Source organism: Plasmodium gonderi (genome assembly GCF_002157705.1).
Source record: "Plasmodium gonderi DNA, contig: Chr11, whole genome shotgun sequence".
Classification (NCBI taxonomy): domain Eukaryota; phylum Apicomplexa; class Aconoidasida; order Haemosporida; family Plasmodiidae; genus Plasmodium; species Plasmodium gonderi.
In genome coordinates this window covers 1914930-1934375 of record NW_021628936.1, presented here as the reverse complement: position 1 = coordinate 1934375, position 19446 = coordinate 1914930, and the positions used below count along the sequence as shown (strand labels likewise).

Genomic DNA, 19446 nt, shown 5'->3' with positions numbered 1-19446 from the left:
TATTTTATATTCCTCTAATAGTTACCTCGAAATATAAAAGAAAATTATAAGTCGCATGAAGAGTCTTTTCCCAAGTTTTTACCCCAGTATAACAATCATTTGGGTGGGTAAGGATAAAATGGCAGCGGTGGTGGGAAGGCAAAAATTATATATGTATGTTTGGGTGTTGGGTAGTATAAATAATTTGTATATTTTTCCACCATTTACTTCAGTGCTAAGCTTAAGAATATATATTTACATTATACATACTATACCCATGTGGGGGGGGGGAGTGCATTTTTTTTTTTTTTTTTTTTTTATCATATGAGCCTCATCCTAGCAACTTTTACGCAGCAAACCAGTTTGACCGACATGTAAATAATGTATATTTTGCATATATAGCACTCCTCCCACACTTATAAAGTGTACATGCTATACTGCCCTACATTTGTAGTGTTACATATATAACACCGTACAACATTTATAATATATATATATATATATATATATATATATATATATATATATATATATATATATATATATATATATATATATATATATACAAACAGGCATGGGTGTAAAAACATATGAACTTATTATCTCAGATAAGAAGGTGTTACGTAACTTTTCAATTGACCTCTTTAAAATTATAAAATAAAATATTATGGAGGGGGAGGAGAAAAAAAAAAAAAAAAAAAAAAAATTCAAAAGTGATAAGGATTTTTTCACACCATCGTATAAAACAATTATTGCTTAAAAGAGAAAAAAAGATAGGTACACAATTATTGAGACTATTGTTGAATTTTGTACCTACATAATATAACGTTGATTTTTTTGTGGCATATGCCACAATCCATAAGTACAAAAGGGAAAAAGAAAAAAAAAAAAGAAAAATGTTCTTACAAGTACAGTAAGTGTATTATAGTAACTTCATCATAGTATTCACATCACAGTAACCGTGCTGCAGTTTCGTTGAACTCTGAAAAATGTGTTTCCTTTTTGAAAAAAAGACGAATATATATAATTTTTGCACTCATCTTCAAGGATGCATATTTAAGATTACAGGCTGGAGAATAATTGATTGAGTGCTTTAAAACAGAGTCTGCACATTCTTCTTCCTATGTTTTATAGATTTACACAAAAATGACTAATAAGTGAGTAAAAAAGAATAAAATCGGTTACTGAAATATTTTTCCAAGGAGCACCCTCTTCAGTGTGTTCATCCATGTGTTCGTTTACGCGTTCTTCCCATGTGTTCCCTTTTGAGTACAAATATTTTTTTTTTTTTTTTCCAATATAAGTGGTGTGTGGGGGAGATGAATTCATATATTCTTCGTCTTAAATAGCTTGGAAAGCCAAATGAAACGTTTCAACATATTTTCAACAGAGTAACTATATCTATCATGCTACACTTTGTTCTGTTTCCTCCCCCCACTTCTTACTCTTTTTTTTTTTTTTTTTTTTTCTTTTCACCTTTTCGTCTGAAAATACAAGACAGAAACAAAAATGGGTCACAAAAATTAACCAATGTGCATGGATTTGAAAAATTTGCTAAAATAGGTTGAACAAAAATATGCACACATATGAAATAGGAACATATCAACAAACGATGGGATGTATATATATATATATGTATATGTAAATGTAAGCCGGTGCATGCACAAAACTATAAAAATAATGCATACTAAGAAACGTTAAAAAAAAAAAAAAAAAAAAAAAAAAATCAAACAATTCTTGGTCCTCCACAAATCGGGGAAGAGGGACGCAGGCAAAAACAAAACTGCATACAGACTCGCATACAGATGTGCATACATACGTGCATAAAGATGTGCAGACTGAAAATGCGAATGGCACGAGAACATAGGCAGGTACACGCTGGGGCAACCTGAATCTTTCTATTAAGGATCGCGTACGCTCGACAGAATGCAATTTGGAGCATCTCGGCTTCTGAATTTGTGACTCATCAACTTGTATGTTGTCAATTTTTCGATTTCCCAACTTGTGAACTTCTTCACTTCTTGGCACCTTTACATTGGACAGGAGTTAACTTTTCTCCTACCCATTACATATACATGCAGCTTCACAAACCCTTTTCTGAACACTGAGAAAATCTCGGGATAGATATACTCTACCTATTTAACATTGTGATGTCTTCACTATTGTTCATGCTATTAATAATCCTGCAAAAGTAGAGATGAAGAAAAGAAAAGAAAAGAGTGATGGGGAAAAACATGCTACTGGCACTGCTGTGGACAGTCTTGCTGTGTGATGGAATGGAAAATGAGACGCAATGGGGGGAGAGGAAGCAAAAGTGGCAAGAAAAACAAACGTGGCAAACGAAAGAAATTCTCGCCTAACCCCGAGTATGCGTCTGAGGCATGAAATCAATTTAGTACCTCTTGAGAAGATTCCTAATGTGTATCAACTTTTCCTGCAAGGTAACTAGCATGCTTTTGTTGTGAAGGTAATACTTCTGTGGTGAATGAAACGAAAAATTCTCACTATCAAGATCTTCATCTTGATTACTGCAAAATAACATATTGGACGTCTTCTTCTGCTGCCCAGATGGAGAATCTTCATTTAGAAGTATCTTTTTTTTCAAATCCAAATTTGCAAGGTTTATTACGTTTTCATTCAACTTTCCAATTTTCCAATCTACATGATAACTAAATGTACTTATGTTATTATGCATATTCTTTATAAATATAAAAGAATTTGTTTTTACTAAATCAGGATGGTTCATATTTAACAGTTTCAAACATTCTTGAATCCATTTCAAACGAAAAGCTGCTTCTTCCATAGTCAAGTTGCATGTTTTTATTAAAGATTCACATAATATTTTACTTATACCTAAAAGAACTGGTTGTGTTATAGACAAATAATTATTAAGCAGAAGGTTAGCATTAAATCTACGACACAAATGAAGTAACCAATAACCATTTGTGTTCCTTTCAATGTCTATGGATATGGCTAAGGTAAAGGCCTCATTAAATTCACGTTCACTTAACAGGTGATTAATTCTTCCTTTCGTCAGAATGTCCGATGTATCGTTATGTGTTTTCATGCTGTAATTGTTATTTTCTTTTAATTCAACAATAGATCGGTTGCTTTCCTTTTTTATACTGTTCAAGCTTCTTTCATTTTGACATCCGTATTGAATATCTCCCACTACAACTCTTTCAGTATTTGTGTGTTCACTGTTATCATTCTGGTTGTCATTTGTGTATTCATTCGTGTATTCATTTGTGTACTCATTCGTGTATTCATTTGCATCCTCCACATTTGCATCCTCCTCATTTGCATAGGGATGCTTACCTCCATGCAGCTTTTCTTCTGTAGCTGACTCTGCATCTACACAACTTTTTCTCAGAAGGTCATGGTTGTCATCCACGGCTTCTCCATCAACCAACTGCATTGGGGCATTGCTCAGTCCATTAATATCATCGTGCAAGTATGCAATTTGTTGATTCATATTCAATGTAAAAAGTTTCATTTCACTTTGTAATTGCTCCAGTTTATCACTAATAGAGTTGAATAAATCATCTCTATTTTTTCGTTCTTCCTTTTCACACAATATTGCCTTTTCTATTGCATACAATTCTTTGCTTATCCATTTTGTATTTTCCATCAATAATGAATTTAACGATTCTTTAATAGAATGAAATCCTGTATTATAAGCTTCCTTCATCCCTGGTACTACACTTTTTGCAAATTGAATTTGTATTTCAGATGAAATCACTCCAGGCATTATTTTTTTCAATGCATTTTGATGTGCATTATTAAAGAACTCAGTCATTTCCTTGTTATATGTACCCATACTTTGGTTCATCCCTTCTTCTTCTTCTTCTTCTCCTTCTCCATGTGCAGTATGTCTATCGATGTCTATGTAGGCTCTTTCCTCTTCGTGCACCACTTTCCACTTCTCCGTTTGTTTCTGCCCCGTTTGTTTCTGCCCCGTTTGTTTCTGCCCCGACTGTTTCTGCCCCGACTGTTTCTGCCCCGACTGTTTCAGCCCCTGGTTCTGCTCTTGGCCATCTGGACCCCCTGGGTGCCTCACATCTTGCAAAACCCACCTTTTCAGCTGATCATTACTTCCCTTTAACATGTTGGCAAAACTGACTTTCAAATCGTCTGAAATTACTGACAACCCTTCCGAAAATGTATTCGTCATATTGTTCATACTTTTTTTAAGACTGTTTATTTCGTTTATCAGTTTTTCTATCTTCCCTCCTTGTCCAATCAACGCAAGCGACCCATTAACGTGCGCATTCTTACTTCCGCTGTTATTGTTACTACTGGCAGTGGGGCCATTAGAATTACTTTTAAGAGATTCATAAATTTTCGCAACAGTATTACTGATGGAAGTAATTTTCCCATTCATGCTTTTGCTCCCATTCTTTAGAATAATTATTTCCTCCTTCATTTCGGTCATCTTCTTGTTAAAACTATTAAACGTCTTTTCCATTTCTTTGTGCATTTTTTCATTAACACGTTTATTATTTTCTTCTTCCATATTGTATTCCTCCTTCATTTTGCTATGTATATCTGAACCCCTCATTTCCGATACCACTTTGCAACTTTTAATTTCTTCATATATCATAACTGCCATTTTGGAGCTCATCTTTTTGCATATTTCTGTACACAAATGTTTAAGGATATCATGGTCATGTGTGTTATTCAATTCATTTAAATGATAGTTTTCACACTGTTGTGTGTTATTTGTAACTTCTCTGTTTCCCACTCCTTCCTCTTCTTTCATCCCAGATGTTTTCACAATATCAGTTTTTACACATACGGTTAAAAAACCGTTTGTTTCCTTCGATTGATTTATTTTAATCATATCTGAATTTTTCTCTCCATCTACCTTAGACATATCTCTTTCTGTGGGTTTACTTACCAACTGGTTTTGCTTACTTTCCTCATCAACTTGGTTATACACATCTAGTTTTTTCTTACATGTTCCTATATCATGCATTTGTTTATTATCCCTTTCAGTTTCATCATTTCGATTTTTCGAATCGTCACCTTGATTTGTAATGTTTCCCTTCATGTCATTTTTTGAAAACACAGGTTCGACTGGATTCTGCGTTTCCAAAGTTATGGTCTCTTCAACTACTGCTGAACTATGCTTAAAAAATCCTAATTTGTGAAGAAAGGAGTTCATGCTTTTCTCCTTTTTCACAAAAATTTCGTTATCTTTCTTTAGATTAGTATGTCTAGATTCTTTACCTTTTTCTCCCATTGTGTATTCAGAGGTTACCACCTTTGTTTCATCCACTTGTTCTATCTCGTTATTCAAAGTGTTAACCACTTTTTGTGAATTCTTTTCATCCATTTGTTCTATCTCGTTATTCAAAGTGTTATCCACTTTTTGTAAATTCTTTTCATCCACTTCTATCTCGTTATCCAAAGTGTTAACCACTTTTTGCGAATTTTCCTCATCCATTTGTTCTACTTCGTTGAGTTCTCCTCCTCCATCTTCACATTCCATGAACCTCCTCAAAGCATCTTCATGTGTTGACATGATTATATCAATATTGCTGTTATGTTCAACTATTTTTTTTTTTTTTTCTTCTTCTTCTTCTTCTTCCTCATTCTCTGGATTCATTCCATCACCTTCAGAAAGAGCTGAATTATCACCTACACCTTTTCTTTCTTTCAATTGAACAGCGGTCATTTCTGTATTCCTCCTTGTTTTATGCAAATTTTCCAATGAACTGTGTGTTTTTAGATTGTTCACGTCTTTGGCGTGGCTAAGATGCGTGGTTTCATCACATGTCTTTTTCCCACTTACCTTTCCTCCCACTTCCGCACCTTCCACATGTCCCAAAAATTGCTTTCTTTCCACTTCACAAGCGGAATCATTGGTGAAACTCCCTTCTTGTTTCACTCCCCTTGCAGTATTATCCAAGTGCAAAAACAGATGCGTATTTTTCATCTTCTGTTCTGTGCATATATTATTATTCATGTCAATTTTTTCTTCCACGTACGAGTTTTTACATGCATATTCAGGATAATATTCCATTATGTCACTTTCATTTTTTATTTCTTCACATAATATGCGATTCATTTGATATTCGTTTTTCACGTTCCTTTTTCTCAATGGAACATTTCCTACTGGTTCAATTTCTGAATAATTCGTGGTATCATTGTTTTGTTTTAATTGTGTACTAACATCCGTTGTGTTTTTCATCAATTCATCTCTGTTACTCTTATTTAGCAACTCCCTTAACCTCTCTGTCATGCTAATGCATACTTCATTATTGGTTCCATCCTTATCAGTCTTATGGTTTGACAATCCATTGAGGAGAAAATTTGAATACGTGTTAACATTCCGGGTTAACGAGACTGAAGTAGCAATAATCGTGTCATGTTCTTTCTTTTTTAGAGATTTTAAAAATTCTCTTTCCTCCTCACCCATAGGATGAGTAGAAAACTTATCACTCTTATTTGGTGTATTACCTATAACACTCTGATGCTCCTGATTAATGTTTTTTTTTTTTGGATGATCATCTGAACTGCTTATTCTTTCTGTCAGCTGATCCGATGTCTGTTGTTCATGTACCCCAGTGGTCATTATGGCTTTTAGAAATTCCTCGTAGTGGGCTATATTATTCTGTATGTTCATATTTTCTTCCATTTTTTTCTTTGTATGATCGATTTCCTCCTCCTCCTCCTTCTTCTTCTTCTTCTTCTTCTCCTCATTTGGTTGCACCAGAGAGCAAGTTTCATTGTGAGTCGTATTCATATGGTTATTTACATTACCTTTCATCACAATGCTGCTATTAGTAGAGTGCATTTCATTCATCTTTGATTCCTCCCTCGGCTTCGATTCCTGCCTCTGTTTGTTGCTATCATGAGAACCCGATTTCACAATAACCCGCTCTGCACCATTTGTATTGCACACATCCCCCATGAGTAAGGGAATAGGAGCAGAAAAAGACTGAACACTTACGCTCTTTTTCGAAGAATTAAAAATGATGGAGAACATAAAAAGGTTAATAATATTTAAAGAAGATGAAGAAACAGACACGTTTAAAACTTTTGAAAATTTAAGACAAGAGTTTATTTTCACTAATCTGATAGAACACAGCGGTAGTATGGTTTTATTCGGAAGGTTAACATATTTTGGATGAATTTTAAAATCCAACCTTTTCTTATTAAATATTTCTAAGATGAAAATTAGGCTCCCACTTGAATCTGTGGCAGACTTGGACATTGAACTTACACCACTTCTGTAGGAGATATTAAAAAAAACAAAAAACTCTGATGGATCCACAAATAATTCAATGTTTTCAATATTCACATGATCCCTTTCAACAAATATATTTTGCACGCTATGCTCGCTTAGCATATCAATACGTTCCTTTATTTCAACTTCACTAGACTCATAATCATTATTAAATGGAAAAATGGATATACAACATGAGCTATGAAAAACAATTAGATAGTATGTACTTTGGTTCGCATTCCCATTATTTTCATTCGATTCAAAAAAAGTGTTCAAAATGTGTACTGATGATATTTTCATGTCGGTGCAATCATACCCATCTTTGTCTACCCAACCGTTTTTTTCCTTGCTCTTTTTCACCCCTATCCTGAGTTCCGAAGTTTCTCCATTTTTGTGACGATTTCCTCCGTCTGCACCATTCGCTTCTTCCACTTCTCCAACTTCTTCCACTTCTCCAACTTCTTCCACTTCTCCAACTTCTCCCGCTTCTACAACTTCTCCCGCTTCTCCAACTTCTCCATCTCCAACTGCCACCTGGTGAGCTTTTCTCATAAGTAACATTCTTTTAACCTTTTTTAATTCTCCCTTGAGGAAACTAAATCCAACAAGGGTAAATATTAAGCCCTGATTACTTCTCTGTATTTTCCAGATAATTGAGTAGTAGTTATTTATCAGTGCGTGGATATATTTTCCATTGAGACTCATGCAATATGTGTTTAAAAATGTATTCTTTACAGTAGTGTCCATTTCTTCATGCACATGCCTATCCGTAGAGTCATCTGAACGGTCTTTTATCTGGCTATTCGCCTGATCAGGAGTCACCTGACTAGCCATCGCATTATTGCCATATTGCGCGTTTTCTGCCTGACCATTCATATTACTATACTTGCACAGGATAGGCTCAAATGACAATGTGACGGCACACATAGCTACCAGTTGGTCCGTAACATTAATTTCATCCTTGGACTTGTTTGCTGCCATTGCATTTGTAAGCAAAGAAATATTCCATACGTATAAACAATTATTATGACCAGTCAGAAAAATTTTATCACTTTTAGGTAGCCAGCTAGCTTTTTTCGGAATTCCACTTTTTAAAACATTTTTTATACTGACACTATTAGATGAAGAAGACGATGATTTTTTCTGATATGGGGGAAAATTTATACAAAAAGTCAACTCTACCTTGTATTCATTAATTTTGTAAACATATAAATGTCCTTTATTGTCCAAGAGGAGTAAATAATTTCCATTTTCTTTATTAAAAGAAACATATAAAACCTCATTTTCGTATGGCAATTTAATTCTAGTTGTGTTTATACCATTCTGATTTATTAAGCGGAATTTTCCATTTTTCAAAGCATAACAAACATTACGTGAATTAACGTCCAAAATTTCTCCTTCTTTTTTTAAGATCTCTAATCCATCACTTCTTATTTTTGAAATCAAATTTTCATTTAAAGTTAAAAAGTTACTTTTTTTTTCTTCTTCTATACATTCGATACTGTTCAAAATATTTTTCGTTCTTATCTTCGTGTTGCTTGCGTGTAACGCATTGCGAATATAATTTCCATTTGTAATTATACCACTGTCTATTTCTTGTGTCTTCATCTTGTGCGTCCGATTGGCATGAGGGTTCTTCTTGTTCCTGGAAGTAGGTAGTGTGCCAAATCAACAGAAAATGGGACGTTCAGCATATAGGTATGTATATATATGCACACATACATACGGGCATATATACGGACATACATACGGACATACATACGGACATACATACGGGCATACATACGGACATACATACGGACATACATACATACATACATACATACATACGTACATACACACATAAGAGTTTTTTCTTCGATGTCTTCACGTGATTCAAAGTGCATACGAAAAAATCATTCTCTTTTATGTGGTACTATGTCCACTGCCGCCCCCCCAAAAAAAATAAAATAATAATAAAATAATATAATTAAATATAATATAATTAAATATAATATAATTAAATATAATAGAATTAAATATAATAGAATTAAATATAATAGAATTAAATATAATAGAATAAAACAAAACAATATATAATACAATCGAATAGAATAAAATAATGTATAACAGAGTAAAATAAAATCAAATAACTTAACCAACGGGGAACTCATACATATCCCTTGCTATGCCTACAGCTGCATACATACGCACATGCACATGTGCAAAATATATAAACAATCATATATGTATCTACTCAGATGAGCTATGCAGCAGAATGAGGAAATGTTTAAACTTTCACTTTAATTAAAAATGCTAAGAATTGTTCTTCACGTGTCATATCAAACAGGTTTGGTGGATTTCAAGAACACCACTTGTAAGTTAATATTGGCCAAAATTCGGTGTTCTACTTGAACCTCTATCATCCTAATGAATTCGTAAGTCCACAACAGTCAAGCGAAGGTTCTTATCAGATGGTAAATATTTTGAAACACCCCCTCCAACAAACACTTATTAATCAGGAATACACATATATTCGTGTACCTCCTATGTGCAGGGGCGAGACGTGTATCTAATTACTTAGATATAAGCTCATATAGTTTAGCTCTCGATCCCACAAATAGGGATATGAAACAAATGGGTAAAGTTTAAAAAAAAAAAAAAAAACACAGACTTACAAATCTTTCATATTAAGACACAATTATTCTAAAAAAGGAAATTAATATACATACAGTTCGGTCACATAGGTATGTGTTATATGTATGTGTATATGTGTATATATATATGCATATATATATATATTTATATACAGTCACGTATATAGTACTTGTAGGGAAACACTTACGTAAACAAGAATATGCTAAAACATTCGAACGACATACATATAATGCTTTTTCTTAACTTCAAATTAATTTCTTCTCTTTTTTTTTTTTTTTTTTTTTGTTTTTAAAATTCATTTGGACCTTAAATATTTCATTATCATTTGAAACGCAAAAAAATAAAAAATATAAAAATAAAATAAAAAAAATTCTATTGCAATTCTGATTTTTTACAATTTTTCTTTTCTTTTTCGTGCCCCCATTGTTTGTGCTATATACCGCCCCTTTTTTTTTTTACGCTTTTTCTTCCCTTTTTTACACGCTTTTTTTTTTTTTTTTTTTTTTTTTTTTTCGTGTCATAATTTTTTTTTTTTTTTTTTTTTTCCTCTTTTTCCTTTTTAACAAAAAAGAACAACTCATTAAGCCAAGCGGCCAGTTGGTTTTGTTACCTCCTATTCTTTCACAATTTCATTTTAAAAAATATTTTAATAAAGTTAGTTCGCTAAAGAACATTTCCCTGGAAAAAACGTGCTGAAACCGAATACGGTTGGTCAAAATGTTGCATAGGAGTGTGTTCATATACGTGCGTAACTAAAATATGCATGAATATGGCTCATAAATATGAATCATAAATATGAATCATAAATATGAATCATAAATATGAATCATAAATATGAATCATAAATATGAATCATAAATATGCATAAATATGCATAAATATGTATAAATATGTATAAATATATATGTAACATGTTATACCTATATTTACATATACGCAATGCATGCATATACATGAAATATGTAAAACTGTATTCTAATGCCTCTGAGCGAGCGTTCCTTTGCGAACGCCCAATTATAACAGAATTGACATGAGGAAATGTAACACATATACGCCGTCCCCTCAGCACATACATACAAGTGTGTACATATATATACCCCTGAACACACGCATATGTTAGGGCACGCCCACATTCGTACTTAGGAACATTCGTGATTTGCTTTTCTATGACCGTTCAGGCATTCGTGAAAAAAAAACTTATAGCATGTTTTTGATCGTTGTGAAAACAAAAATATATCTAACCATCACCACAACCCTGGTGAGAAAAGTACTCAATTGAATTTCCCATTTGTGTAAAAAAAATGGCTGTCATCACTCACCCTGAATTACTTTTTTTTTTTTTTTTCTCTCCAAACGGTATTATTCTGTTTCTTCATAGAAGAACTTCAATGTAGGATTGTAAAACTGTATATGCATTTTCCATTATCATACACATACACACACTTTGAACTCTGATATGGTTATGTATTAACGAATTTTTTCATTTACTTAAAATTGGGCAAAACATAAAATAAAAGAAAGATTACATATTTGGCCTTAAAATATAATAATTATAGTTAGAACAAAGTTAAAAAAAAAAAAAAATTGTAACAAAGATGAATCTGAAAAAAAAGTGCTTGTACTTATATTTTAACGAATTATTTTTTGTAAATGGATCTATACCAACCTTTGTCATAACATCATCTTATTTGCATTTCATTTGATTCATAGTAATATGTGTATTATATGTTCGTTTCTCTTTAACTAGTTTATATAATAGGTATGCAAACTTGCATAAACCTCGATACAGTTACAAAGACATAGGGACACATAAGAGGTGTTTGTAAAAAAAAAAAAAAAAAATATATGTAAAATAAAAAAAAATAAATATATAAAATAATAATACATATAGCATTGTGTATTAGCTGAATAGTTGAGGAGAATCCGTGGGGAATAAAATTCCCCCTGAATAATAACTCTTCGTTTTTCATTTGATGGTATGTCAAAATACGGACATGAGAAAAGGATGTTAAAACAGAGGTGAAAATGGAAGCAAAGGCAAAAGAGAATTATTTCCTACCGGCACCAATGTGTGTAACATTTTGATTACCTTTTTTTCTTTTTTTTCTTTTGAGAATTTTGAGAATTTTAAGAATTTTGAGGATTTTGAGGATATACAATCAACAAGTTAAAATTTTTAATGTATCATTTTCTTTTAACATTGACTTCTGTTCTTATACCTTTTCATTATAACTCTTTTTTTTTTTTTTTTTTTTGGCCTTTTTTATTTTTACTCCTTTTTTCTTCACGTATTATGGGAACATTTGCCACGTTCTGCTTGAGCACTTACTCTCCTTCATTTGTTCAGAGGAGAAATGCACATTTTTACCTATGCAAGTTGCCTCATATAAATACATGCTTATATATTATAACACCGTAAACGTTTTGCACATTTATTTACACATCAACATGTGAAAATATATATATGTATTTCCATTTGTGTACACATATGGGGTTAACATTCTCCTCATTCGAATAATTCGCCTCTTTTTTTTTTCTTTTTTATCACTGGAAAAAGGAAAAAAAAAAAAAAAAAAAAAAAGAAACATTTTAAGTAGCACCTTTCTTATCATATATACACTCATTTAACGTGCACTCATTTAACATCCACATATTTATGCATACACCTCAGTTTGATGATTACAAGGAGGGGAATCTCCCACGTAGGGCGTTTTAGGTTAATTTATAAAAATACACTCAAGTGAAATGAGCGCCCTCTATTGTGTATATATATATATATATCACATAAATAAAGTGCACATATACGTGTACACATACAAGTGCTTATATATAAGAAACCTTTACGAGAAAAGGGCGAACGCAGTGTAACATGCTTAACCCTGTTGCGAATATTTGGCACTCAAGGAAAAAGAACATATACATATATATATATATATATATATATGTATAAATATATACATATGTAAAAGAATGTTTAACTCCTGCCAATGCCATATACGTACATATGTCGACATGTACTAATACATATCCCCATGCACTTGAGTGTTTTTTTTTTTTTTTTTTTTTTTTTAATTTTCTCTTCCAAAAAAGTAACCACCCTCCGAAATAGAATGCTTCATCCTTTACTCCATACTTAAAAAAAGGAATTTTTTTTTTTTTTTTATAAAGTTGAGCACAAAAAATTCAGTTTCTCAATTTTCGATTTAATTTTTTTTGTTCTTCATTGTGCAACACTTGACATATAAACATTTGTCCTTAGTGAAGTTTATAGAGTGGGTTTATCTTGTGCTTACAGTTTTTGTATACATCTATTATTTTGCATGAGTTGAGAAAATACCTCATATAGCCAATTATACATTTCCCAAATTGCGAATCCTTGTCTCTGTTACGAACGGATGTGGAACTAGCAGGAAAGGCGGGGGGGCCAAATTTCATTGAACCATAAATGTGAACCGTGCTTTGTAAGATATATAAAACAGCGATAGAATATGTATACATGTATATACATATATATATGTGCATATGTGTATATGTGGAACCCGCAAGAGTATCACTTCACTGGGAGAACGTTTCTGCATTGAAATCGACAGAGGAGAAAGGAGACTGAAAAGAGATTCTATAAAAAGAAGTGCTTCAAACCGCTACCTATTTGAAGTGCTACCCATTTGAAGTGCTACCCATTTGAAGTGCTACCCATTTGAATTGTCACCCATTTGAAGTGCTACCCATTTGAACTACTACCCCTCCCAATCGGCACTCGAAAAATGTTAGTAAAATGCGAAACAAAGAGCCAGAGAGTGAAAAGCATCTCATTTCATCCCAAAATAAACATGATCCTGGCCGGATTACACAATGGAATAATTCAGCTATGGGATTACAGAATTGGAATTTTAATTGACAAATTTGAAGAACACGAAGGTCCAGTAAGAGGTATAGATTTTCATACAGTGCAGCCTCTTTTTGTTAGTGGTGCAGACGATTATTTAATAAAAGTGTGGAATATACATTTAAAAAAATGTGTTTTCAATTTGGTTGGTCATTTAGATTATATTAGAAAAGTACAGTTTCATTTGAATTATCCATGGATTTTATCTGCATCTGATGACCAAACAATTCGGATTTGGAATTGGCAAAGTAGAGTCTGTATAGCAATATTAACTGGTCATAACCATTATGTAATGTGTGCAGAATTTCACCCCACCCAGGATTTAATAATTTCAAGTAGTTTAGATAAAACTTTACGAGTCTGGGATATCAAATTGTTGAGAGAAAAAAATGTCATTTCCAAAAATGAAAACATTTTGAATGATTTTCCATACGGATTGGGAAAAACTGCACAAAATTTAGACTTGTTCAATTCCAGCACTGAAAATGTGATGAGTATGTATTCATTCATTTCGAATGCGCAGAGTATGCAGCAGCAGTTTCAGGAGCAACTACATCAGCAACTACATCAGCAATTACATCAGCAGCAACACCTGCAACAACACCAGCAGCAACAGAATAATAACAATATGTTCGGAGCTTCTGATGCCATTTGCAAATTTGTGCTTGAGGGGCACGAAAAGGGAGTGAACTGTTGCACATTTCACCACAATTTACCAATCATCGCATCTGGTTCAGATGACAAGCTTGTCAAATTATGGAGATATAACGACAACAAATGTTGGGAATTAGACACGCTAAGAGGTCATTTCAACAATGTGTCAAGTTTAATTTTTCATCCAAATAATGATGATTTGCTATTATCAAATAGTGAAGATAGAACTATTCGAATTTGGGACATAAGCAAAAGAACGTGCATTCATACTTTTAGAAGAGAAAATGATCGTTTTTGGATTTTGTCTTTTAAACCAAATTCAAATTTAATTGCATCTGGTCATGATTCAGGTATGGTTATATTCAAATTTGAAAAAGAAAAATGCCCATTTGATAAATTCGAAAATTTTCTCTATTATGTTAAAGAAAAACGTATATGTGCATATGATGTGAAGAAAAATATACACATTAATATATGCCAAGTAAGGAAAAATGGAAATGCAATGATCTCTGGATATCACAAGTTAGTATACAATCATTTCTGTACCACACATATTATGATTTTGTTTATTTATAAAGAAGAGGAAAATTTCTCTTTTGATCTCATTATATGTGACAGAATTGGTTCTGGTGTATTATCTAGGGAATCTATGATGGGAGGAATCATTTCTTCTTCTTCTTCTTCGTGTACAACTCCTGCTGCTATGTTTTCTGCTTCCACCGCACCAACATCTGCTCAACCATCTTTGAATTTTTTTAAACCGTGGATAAAAGGCTCAAGTGGGTCTAAATCTGGAGTAACAAAAAATGTAAATGGCACTCCTCTTCCGAATAATATTCCAAATGCTAGAAATGGAGAATTTAATCCTGAGAGCGTAAAGTATTTAATAAAAAATAAACACTGTTGTAATGTGGCATTTTATACACGAAATAAATATATCATTGTAGAGAAAAGAAATAATAATTACATTTTGAGTGTACACAATTTACCAGATGACAATGTAACAAAACGAATAGAAGTACCGTTTAGAGTAGAAAGTTTGTATCCACTTAGCAATAACAAAATTATTATTTTTTCAGAGAATAAAATATATCTATATGATATTAATATGAAGAAAATTTTGAATGAAATGAATCACACAGATACAATAATTTCAGTGGAAGTACTTAAGGAGCACTACATTGCCTTTGTATTCAAGTATAATATAGTTGTTACAACAATCGATTTGACTCATTTATCCACTGTTCATGAATATATTCGTGTTAAAAGTGGAGTTTGGGATGAAGAAAATAAAAGCGTCTTCATATACAACACACTCAGTCATTTAAAATACATACTCGTAAATGGAGAAAAAGGGTTAATCAAATGCATGGAAGAACCAGTTTATCTATTTAAAATTTACAAAAGTATGTTATATTACATAAATAGAAAACAACAAGTACTTAGCGAACTTCTCAACAACACGGAATACATGTTCAAGTACTCCCTTGCAAATAATGACGAGAAAAGTGCATATCATTACCTGAACATGCACCATCAGGAAGACAACACTGTTATCACCACTACTGGCACTGACACTACTGCTACTTCCGGGAATGCAATCCAAAATGAAGAACAGGAAAAGAAGAGAAATAAAAAAAGGCTTTACTTTAGCTACAATTTGATAGGATACATTAAAAAAAAAGGATATGCGAATTTAGCTGTTCAAATGGTCAACAATAATCACACCCTTTTTAATCTATCCATTCAATTAGGGCACTTATATAATGCTTTAACAGCAGCAATAAAAATTGATAAAAAACATATATGGAACATACTCAGTACACATGCATTATTACTAGGGAATTATGAAATTGCAGAATATTCATTACAAAGAATTAAAGCATACGATAAATTATCTTTTCTTTATTTTTTTAGTGGAAATATAGAAAAGTTAAAAAAAATGTTAAATATATCCATCATAAGAAATGACTTTACATCCATCTTCTTAAATTCCTTGTACTTAGGAGATATTCAACAAAGAATAAATATATTTATTCAGCAAAATCAAGTGAACTTAGCTCTCATATGTTCTCGTCTCTATAACATATCCATAAACGTGTCTGAAAAGCAGTTTGATTTTGACATAAATGAGTGTACCTATTGCCCAGAAAAATCTTACTACCTTTCACCACCCATACCGATTGTTAAAATTGACCCCAATTCAATCACAACACAGAAGAACCATTCCTCTGTTACACCTAACTGCACTGAGAAGGCACAATTGGGAAAAGATGTCGAAGCTGATACTCCATCCATCATTACAAACACACAAAAATCAGTGAAACAGCGGAAGCAGCAATTGAAGCAACAATGCAGATGGGGAACGACTACTGCATGGAATGCATCCTACAACTGGCCCGTTATCAACCTCGAAAAAAAAAATCAATATATTGCTGAACCGAGTAACACGTCATCTCAGGTGGCAAAAAAAAGAGATATGACCAAGTCAGGTAAGGAAGCTAGAGCAGGGCAGGCTATCCAAGTGATACTACCAAAAAAAAAAAAAAAAAAGAGAGAGAGAGAGATAGAAAAGAAGCAGTATGGGTGGGCATGTGCAGTAAGAGAGGAGATATCGTTTTGCATGCCACTTGCACTAGTCTCTTCGCATGTTCCGTTTTTATCACCCGTTCTGTACACAAAGACAACCAATTTAATTCCTTTTTATATCAGATGAAAAAAGCAACCCCTCAGAAGAAAATGACGATGCATGGAAAGATGAAGTAAATGATGAAGACATTATAAATATCGATTTAGATTTGGATGAACATAAAAATATACTTAACAAAAATATGAGCAGTTCGACAATATCCACGAAAATAGAGAGAGCAGAAAATGTGTATGAAAAATTGGCAAAAAAATACGGGCGAATTATAGACCATATAAGGACAGGAAACATCACAAATGCATTAACATTAATATCAAAAAAATATGGAATTGTTGATATGAAGCCATTAAAAACAATTATAAAAAATGTATACATTTCAACATATGCTTATATAACACCTATTCCAAATTTTGTTCATTTAAAAATTCCAATAAATACTAATGAACAAACTATGAATAATAATATGTACGTGAATCAGCATTTCCTTTTTAATCAAATTAAAAAAGCACACAAATTAGTAACTTTGGGAAAATTCCCCGCTGCATTAAATCTCTTTAGAAATACACTATATCATATGATATTTATAATTACTAATAATAACGAAAAAGAAATGAATGAATATTTACACATTTGTACGAGCTACATTTTAGCCATGCGTTTAGAAGAGGAAAGAATTTCTACGTCTAATCAGGACCCACGTAGGAGCTTAGAATTAATGGCATATTTCACGTGCTGTTCTCTGCAAAATTCTCATTTATATCTAGTCCTAAGAAGAGGGATGGGCCTCGCCTGGAAGGCACAGAACTATGTCACGGCTGGATCGGTAAGAACTCCCGCATGTCATTTCTACCACGCCCATTAGAGAATCCATCGCCCTATTGTGACAGTGTGAGAGTGTGACAGTGTGAGAGTGTGACAGTGTGAGAGTGTGACAGTGTGAGAGTGTAACAGTGTGAGAGTGTGACATTGCAACACGGTGACATTACTTGACCGCACTACTTCCCCCTTGTGCAGTTCGCTAAACGACTAATAAATGGAAACTATGAAAACATCAAAGGATCAGAAGAAGAAATAGTTAAAGCCAAAAAAATTCTGCTAATGTGTGAACAGAAAAGCACGGAACAGTACAACATTGATTATGATCCCAACGACTACAGTAATGAAAAAATTAAAAAAAAAAAAAAATATATATATATATGTGCCTTTTCGAATATGCATTCCAACTTTACGCAAGGATGTGTGCGTGTTTGTGTGTATTCCTTTAGTAAAGGTTGAAGCCACTTATACTTGTAGACACGTTAACTGCCACTCAATCGTCACCCAAGCACCCGTGCACACTACATACAATATATGCAATATACACACTTTGTACACGTTGCACCTTACACTTTGGCTCCTCCCGCTAAACAGGCAACATGAAAATATGCAGTGTTAGCTTAGCGAAAATCAAACCAAATGAAGAAATTGTAACTTGTCCATTTTGCCAATCCATTTCCAAACGAGAATATACTTCTCAATTATGCCCAAACTGTGTAATTGCCCAGTTAGGAATAAAGGTAAACGCATTTTCACATATTGGTATCAGAGAAAAAAGAAACCTTTTTTTTTTTTATTTTTTACTATTTTGTGTAGATAATTGATATGGGTATATCATATCTTAGTCCATACCTCCGGCATTCTATGTATGTTTCCAATCTCAAGTTGGGTGCACACTCGTTCGTTTTTCCTTTTTTTTTTTTTTTTTTTTTCTAGGCACTTGGATTTGACTTCTTAAACAAGAACATATGATAAATATATTGAATTTTTTTTTTTTTTTTTTTTTTTTTTTTTTTTTACTTCATCTTAGAAGTTTCATCAGTTTAAACATCAGAAGTCAAGCATTCCATGCGTGCACTTTATTTCCGTATTTTTCCATTTTAGTGTTATTTTGATGAACATGAAGAATGATTCCCTTCGCTCAGGAATTTGGATAGGATAAGAAGAGGTATAATATGTACCTTTTTTTTTTTTTTTTCCTTTTTTTAATGGAAAACACGCAAACTTTTATCCCTTAGTAATTTTATGCACGTGTCCCGTAATGAAATATTAGAAAGGGAGAAGCACCCCTGAAAAGTACATTTTTTTGTGATCTGAAACGGGCAAGGCTGGTTGGTTAAAATATGCATACATATATATATATATATATATATATTAATCAACCTCCGCGGGGATGGAAAATAGGCAAGGGAAAAAATGGGAAACGATTAAATTTTGCTATGGGTAGATTTTAAAACTTTCCAATTTTAACATGTCCAAAATTCGGGTGGACACATTTGAAAAGTACCTCAAATTTACAAACGAATTTTAGTTGCAAAATAAAATGCCGCACGCTGGGGGGGAGGAGGAGGGAGATGATTTTAAAAAGTCTCG

The 19446-nt window shown here is 32.8% G+C and overlaps 2 protein-coding genes across 2 annotated transcripts; one reads left to right on the top strand and one right to left on the bottom strand.

Annotated features, from left to right (window-relative positions):
* Positions 1–2110: 2110 nt before the first annotated feature.
* On the bottom strand, positions 2111–8821 carry PGO_114080 (hypothetical protein, conserved; the record flags this gene model as incomplete). The annotated part of the gene is made up of 2 exons (XM_028688742.1): positions 2111–2162; positions 2379–8821. The coding sequence occupies 2 exons, from the start codon at positions 8819–8821 to the stop codon at positions 2111–2113; spliced, it is 6495 nt and encodes a 2164-aa protein (XP_028544543.1).
* Positions 8822–13614: 4793 nt separating this feature from the next.
* PGO_114070 (coatomer alpha subunit) lies at positions 13615–18825 on the top strand (the record flags this gene model as incomplete). The annotated part of the gene is made up of 5 exons (XM_028688741.1): positions 13615–16882; positions 17103–17860; positions 18052–18193; positions 18448–18593; positions 18790–18825. 5 exons carry the CDS (start codon positions 13615–13617, stop codon positions 18823–18825), a joined length of 4350 nt encoding a protein of 1449 aa, XP_028544542.1.
* Positions 18826–19446: the final 621 nt, after the last annotated feature.